At 34.6% G+C, this 6,930-nt stretch overlaps 1 protein-coding gene across 1 annotated transcript; it reads left to right on the forward strand.

Annotated features, from left to right (window-relative positions):
• The first annotated feature begins 1,714 nt into the window (after positions 1-1,714).
• LOC139845381 (abscisic acid 8'-hydroxylase 4-like) lies at positions 1,715-4,354 on the forward strand. Its single transcript, XM_071835640.1, has 9 exons — positions 1,715-1,940; positions 2,032-2,353; positions 2,449-2,598; positions 2,706-2,954; positions 3,146-3,238; positions 3,343-3,421; positions 3,609-3,715; positions 3,825-3,943; positions 4,026-4,354. Exons 1-9 carry the CDS (start codon positions 1,744-1,746, stop codon positions 4,117-4,119), a joined length of 1,410 nt encoding a protein of 469 aa, XP_071691741.1. The 5' UTR covers positions 1,715-1,743; the 3' UTR covers positions 4,120-4,354.
• Positions 4,355-6,930: the final 2,576 nt, after the last annotated feature.

Raw genomic sequence — 6,930 nt, forward strand, 5'->3', positions numbered from 1 at the left:
GAGAAACCGATTAGTCATTTAGATTATTTAGTCCGTTGGAACTTGGACCACCAATAATTGTTCATATATATTATGACTACATGGACATATCGTAGGCCATTTAAATTATAAAGGGCTTAGCTAATGTGGATAACATAAATGAAGGTACATCAAAAGTGACTACTATCAAGTTACAATTCATAAAATGTATAGTGACTACTATATCAGGTTACAAAATGATAGCCCATTTTGGTGGTGGCAAGTAAATGCTTCACTGGTCCTAAAATGCAACCTGAATAATAAGGAACTATGACTCGTATTAATGTGTCACACTGACAGATACCAATATCACAGAATTTAGTCATGGCCGGCAAGAAAATGGTGATTTCGTACAAACAAGTTGGTAATTGGTTGATAAACCAAATTTTGTTTTGAAAACTGAAGCAAGCAGTTAAGCTTACATCCTTCTAGTTGATCCTAGCACTAAACTTTCTAGATGAAACTTATGGTAAGAAAAAGAAAAAAAAAAAGCTCGAACTTAAACATTCCCACTATTATTCCTAGAGGGCCCAATGGTGTACCATGCACTTTATGCAATTAGTTTCGAACCACACAATTCAAATTTCCTGTGGTATAACCAACTTTCTGTTTCAAGAAATAGATGCTTTGCCGAATTGAGGCCAACTTCGACTCTCAAGTCATTTTACATACAGAATACAGATCACCATTAAACGAGCTATCAATGCAAGAAGATAAGGCTATGTGTTATGCATTTTGAGGTGTGAAACGTAAAATATACTTGTTCTCTTTTGGGATACTTGGCAACTTAGTGTTTGTCATTGAAGTATGTTCACTAGGTTCTGTTTTATTCTAAATCTGGATTCATCCAAGAGTTGTCTAATGAATTCGTTAAACACGTTAATTTCAGATTAAGAAGAGTTTAGGTAAGTAGAGAGGTGTTTCAAACTACACATTTTAAACCAACGTTTAGGCTCTTGTAATGAACTAACCTAAACTCGAGGATCGGCTATACCTGATAAATCTTCAAATTGTTGGGTTCTTATATCTGAATAAGGCATAGCAAAAGAAAAATAGAGAACCAAAAAATATAAAAATTGGTATTTGCTTACATCCTTATTCCTTAAACTATCTCCATTCTTCATTATTCATCTTCGATGTGACATTTTAATTCAACAAATAACTAGGCCAGTAGTATAAAACTTATTTTTTATGAATATATTCCACATCAGATCAACATGTTCAAGAGATTATTTTACTTAACTATTTGTCTTATTTCAACATGAATACATCATGATCATAGTTTAACCATCCCTAAATATAGTTAAACTTTTTAAGTTGAATACATATCCCTGATTAAAGTGAAAAAGTTGATAAGTATTTACCTAGATAACATATTACTAGAATGTGTCTTTGAAAAAAGGAATCAAAAGTAAAGGTAGATTTTGAATTTTAAAGAACTGGGAGGGACGTCTAATGAACCTTTCTATATGTTAGAAACATGTATAAAAAACTAACATACGTACTGTTCGAATTAGGAAATGAGTGTCAAATACGTAACATAAGCCTAGAATTTACCTCTTCGGGCAATACTGAATTATCTATAATGACTGCTCCGTCTCTATATAAACCCCACGATCCCTTTGCTCTCCCACTAACAGGATCCTCTTCAGCAAACACCCTATACAAGATTCACTCATTAGTAAATAAAAAGATAAAGAAAGAAAAAAAACTCGAAATTTATTCATGACGCTTCCCACAACATTTTTCTACGCACTTATATTTTTAAGTTCGCTTTTCTCGTATTATATATTCAAAAAAGAGAAGAGGCATAAAAAATCAGCTAGGCTTCCCCCAGGCTCAATGGGTTGGCCTTGCATTGGAGAGACTCTCCAAATGTACACACAAGACCCAAATATTTTTTTCGCCTCAAAGCAGAAAAGGTTTGTATATAACAGCAATGAAAATCGAGTTTTTATCACCCAATTTTGCACTAAATATAAAATTAACGGTATTATTTTTAATGATTAATAGATATGGAGACATATTCAAAACTCGAATACTTGGATATCCATGTGTTATGCTAGCAAATCCTGAGGCAGCTCGGTTTGTGCTAGTTGAACAACCTCATTTGTTCAAACCAACATACCCGAAAAGTAAAGAGGAGTTGATCGGACCTTCAGCCCTGTTTTTTCACACGGGGAATTATCATGCTCGCATGAGGAAGCTAGTTCAAAGCTCGTTTTCTCCCGAAGTAAACCGCAAGTTGATCACCGATATCGAAAGAATAGCCATATCGAGCCTGGAATCATGGGCCAATGGTCAAGTCATTAACACCTTTCAAGAGATGAAGAAGGTATGGATCTTAAATATTATTTACCAATCATGAGTCCAGCTTTCTTTGATTAACAAAAATAAATATAACGGCTCTTCTTTTTTTTTTTTTTACAGTTTGCGTTTGAGGTAGGCATTTTGTCTATCTTTGGACACTTAAACAAAATATGTACAGATAAGCTTAAGGAGAACTATATTATCCTGGAAAAAGGTTACAACAGTTACCCAACAAAGCTACCAGGAACTGCATATCATAAATCTACAATGGTAAATACTATTTTCTGTTTCTATTTTCGTGAGTTATATACTTATATGCTGTCCTGTAACTGAACTTCATTGCTGATATTATTATACGAATAAACCAACACTTACAGGCAAGGAGAAGGCTGAATCAGATTATTGGTGAGGTTGTGCGAGAACGGAAGGAGAATAAATTGTTAGCAAACAATCTCTTAAGTCATCTCTTGAACTACAGAGACGAAAAAGGAAACACGTTACGTGACGAAGAAATAGCAGATAACATTATCGGGGTATTGTTTGCAGCTCAAGATACAACAGCTAGTGTCCTAACATGGATACTAAAGTATCTAAGTGATGATCCCAAACTTCTAGATGTCGTTAAGGTACGACACTAATAAAAGTGATTATAGTGACTCTAAAAGTGATTACATTTGTGATTATGACATAACTTAGTTTTGTTTTTTCTTTTTACATTTTCTATAGCATATATGATTATGATTATTAATACAGGCCCACATGCCTGTAACTCTTTTTTATAGAATCAACTTACTGAAGAGCTTCTACGTGATGGCAGGGAGAGCAAAAGGCAATCTGTGAAACTGATGAATATGCGGAGAAGCGGAGTTTGACTTGGTCAATGACAAGAAAAATGCCACTTACATATAGAGTATGTACTGATACAAAAAAGCTTGAAAATACAATTGGTTCTAAACTCGTTGGTTTATCACAAAGTACATCTTAATTACTAACATATATGCCAATCAACTTCAGGTAATATTAGAGAGCTTAAGGAAGGCAAGTATTATATCTTTTACTTTCAGAGAAGCAGCAGTTGATGTTGAATATGAAGGTTAGTGACAGTAGATTAAAGGAAAATATATATATATATATATATATATATATATATATATATATATATATATATATATATATATATATATATATATATATATATATATATATTTCTTCGAAGTTAAACCCATTTTCCGAGTGATTATACAAGACTAATGCATCGATTGATGTATATGAAAAAACAGGATACCTTATTCCAAAAGGTTGGAAGGTGATGCCATTGTTCAGGAATATCCACCACAATCCTGAATTTTTTGCTGATCCTGCAAAATTTGACCCCTTCAGATTTGAGGTATGAATGTAAACGCCTGTCAAAGTTTACACATATGTACACGATTTATGCAGAAGTGGAAAGACATCTATAAGAACGTCTATTTACGAATTCATTATTCTTTGTGCAGAATCCTCCAAAACCTAACACATACATGCCATTTGGCAACGGAATACACGCGTGTCCAGGAAATGAACTTGCAAAGCTTACAATGCTTGTTCTACTTCACCACATGCTTACAAAGTATAGGTATGATTTTCACGTGTAAACTCAAAGAAAAATATGTGTTTGACATGCTGATTTGGTTACCGTCGGTACTTTTGTAATACAGGTGGCAATTGGTGGGCCCGGCAAACTTAATACAGTATAGTCCGTTCCCAATTCCAGAGCATGGCCTCCGAGCTAGGTTCATTAAGGAATTTTAATAGCCGACTAGTGTTCTTTCTAGCAAGAACGCCTACTTAATTTATATACGACTACCAGCGAAGACTATGCATGCCCAATATTTTTTCCCAGGGCCTAGCTACAGCATACAGCTACATAATACTTTATGTAAATTACCATTTATATTTGTATAATGTGAAAGTACCATTGTAATAATAATCAATGTGCTTACATGTATGCAACAATAAAAAAAAAACTCCTATTTTGAGTATAATTGTCTTCTTCCTATGTTAACCAAAGACTCTTAATCAGTCCTTTTATTTATCTTCTACAGAGTATTTCTTTTAGGACGTATATGCTTTTGCCAAGAGAAACTTTTTAATATACAAAGCCTTGCTATCTTTTAGGACACACCATGTTACAAATCACCATTAATCGAACTACAACATACATGAGGATCAATCTTAATCACATTAGCAGAATCATTTTTTGTTAATCTTATAGAATTTTTATGTATGTATCTAAATGGACATTGCGAATTCAAAATGAAAACTCAATGAGGTCCTAAAAAAGTTTTCAAAGCTAATTATTTTGTAAGGGTACTTTAATGGTTGTTTACCTCTAAAAAAACTTTAAATTTAAAATATATATGGGGTCCTTAGTGGTGTCCTACAGCATAAAACGATTGAATGGTTACAATGGCTATCAAATCCACCTCAATATTGTATAGATTAGGATAAAATAGTATATTTGGTTTGTGTATTTTGTTTAGAGTTGCTCCCTTTGCAACATGTTTTTCGAGTTCTTCATAGTGCCCAAATCATTGTAATGGGCGCTATTCTCGTGTTGTACCACTTTTATCTCGTGCTATAAAATGTTTGCCTTTCGAAAAAAAAAAAAATTCAAAGTAGTGGGGTCATAGGACCCCACAACCCTACCATTGTATGTGTAGAGGTAGGATGTGGACTGTTAGTGCATATTTTGTAATCCCTAGTTCCATGAACTTGAACGTTTTATTCGATCATGTTGTAACCTGTAATATTGTTAAACGTTGATTGTCGATGTGTTATGTTATATTTGTAAACGTTTAAATATAATTCGTAATATTATTCGACAGTCGGCCGACTGACATGGTCAGTCGACCGACTGTCATCCACTGTCGACCGACATAGGAACTGAGGTATTTAAGCCTAATTAATCTTCATTAATTTGGTTAACAACTCTGCACATTACACACACACGAAAACAGTTCTTGGTCGAGTCTCTCTCAATCTTCATGTTCAAATACCACAGAATGTCAGTCTAGGCTTCGTGTTTATCAAGATCTAGTCTTGGTTTGACTTGTACGAACCCGAAAACCCATAGATATTCGTTTAAGCTCTTTCTAGTGTTATTCCGCCTCTAGATCGTGTTAGGTTGATTCTAAGATCCTCTCTCAGCGTCTACAAAGTGGTATCAGAGCATTGGCTTGCTGAATCAATTGTTTTAAACGAGTTCTTGGTATATTTTTGGGTCAAAAAAAATTGGTTTTGGATTGAATTTTGTATACTTTTACGTTAAACCTTTGGTTTTAATTGCTTTAGAGTGTTTACAGAAGTCATTCTTAGTTGCTTAAGGTGTTGGTCAGTAGTTTTAGTTCGAAAATTGAGCTTGAAATCGTTTAGAAGTCAAAAACCTGATTTTTTTTGGATTCTAGCTCTGAAAGAAAGTACAGTCGACCGACTTATGAGACAATCGACCGATTTTCGTGTATTTCGACCGATTGTCATTAGTTCGACCGATTGTCTTTAAACCGACCGACATATGATAAACCGACCGACTTAAGTTGTAAACCGACCGACTTAAGTACTAAACCGACCGATTGAAGGAACATCGACCGATTGAAAAAAATACTACCATTTGCCTAAATGTAAACAGAACTTCGACCAATTAATCATTGACAGTCGACCGACTGTAGCTTTTCATCGACCGACTGTATCTGTTCATCGACCGACTGTCACCAACAGTCGACCGACTTAGGATCAGATTCAACGTTAATTAAATTTTAAAATGTCTGATCAGGCAATGGCAATTACTTCCAGCGTTCAAAACATTTTACTATCTGATAGTGAATCAGGCAGTGCCAATCGTGCTCCTAGACTTGATAATACAAATGATTACATTAGATGGAGGGCTAGGTTCATGAATTACATTAGAGGCCTTGATCCTAGAATGTGGGATTTGATACAACATGAATATAAAGAGCCTTTAGGTACTGATGGTAATAGTAAAAAGTATGAAGATTATAGCGTGACAGAAAAAGAAACATATGCCTTAGAATGTAGATGTTATGCTCAATTGACCCAGGGTTTAGACGGTGATATTTATCATCAATATCAAATGCACTTAACTTCATATTCTCTTTGGAATGCTATTAAGATAGGTGTCGAAGGAAATAAGGCGTATCGTGAAAAGAAAGCTAAAGTAATCAAAAGTGAATGGAAAAGGTTTGCTGCTCTAAGTCATGAAACGTTAGAAGAGACAATCATTCGTTATCGTCATCTTGTCTCTGAATTGGGTAACTTAGGTGTAGAAGTTACAGAACAGAAAGCTATCAAACAATTAACAGATGGTTTACCACACAAGTGGGATGCGTTTATTGAACAGATAGAAGACAGAGCTTCGTCTGCTGGTGAATCACTGACCCTAGATAAATTCACATCAAAATTGATGGTAAAGGACTTGGATATGGAAACCAAGAAGAAACGTCTTGAGGGTCAACAGAGTCCTATAATTTACAAAGCTGGTACTTCTGGATTGAGCAATGTTCGTGCTCCCTTACAAACAGCGTTTGTTTCTAATGATAGTGCTGT

Source organism: Rutidosis leptorrhynchoides, chromosome 4, assembly GCF_046630445.1.
Source record: "Rutidosis leptorrhynchoides isolate AG116_Rl617_1_P2 chromosome 4, CSIRO_AGI_Rlap_v1, whole genome shotgun sequence".
NCBI classification, from domain to species: domain Eukaryota; kingdom Viridiplantae; phylum Streptophyta; class Magnoliopsida; order Asterales; family Asteraceae; genus Rutidosis; species Rutidosis leptorrhynchoides.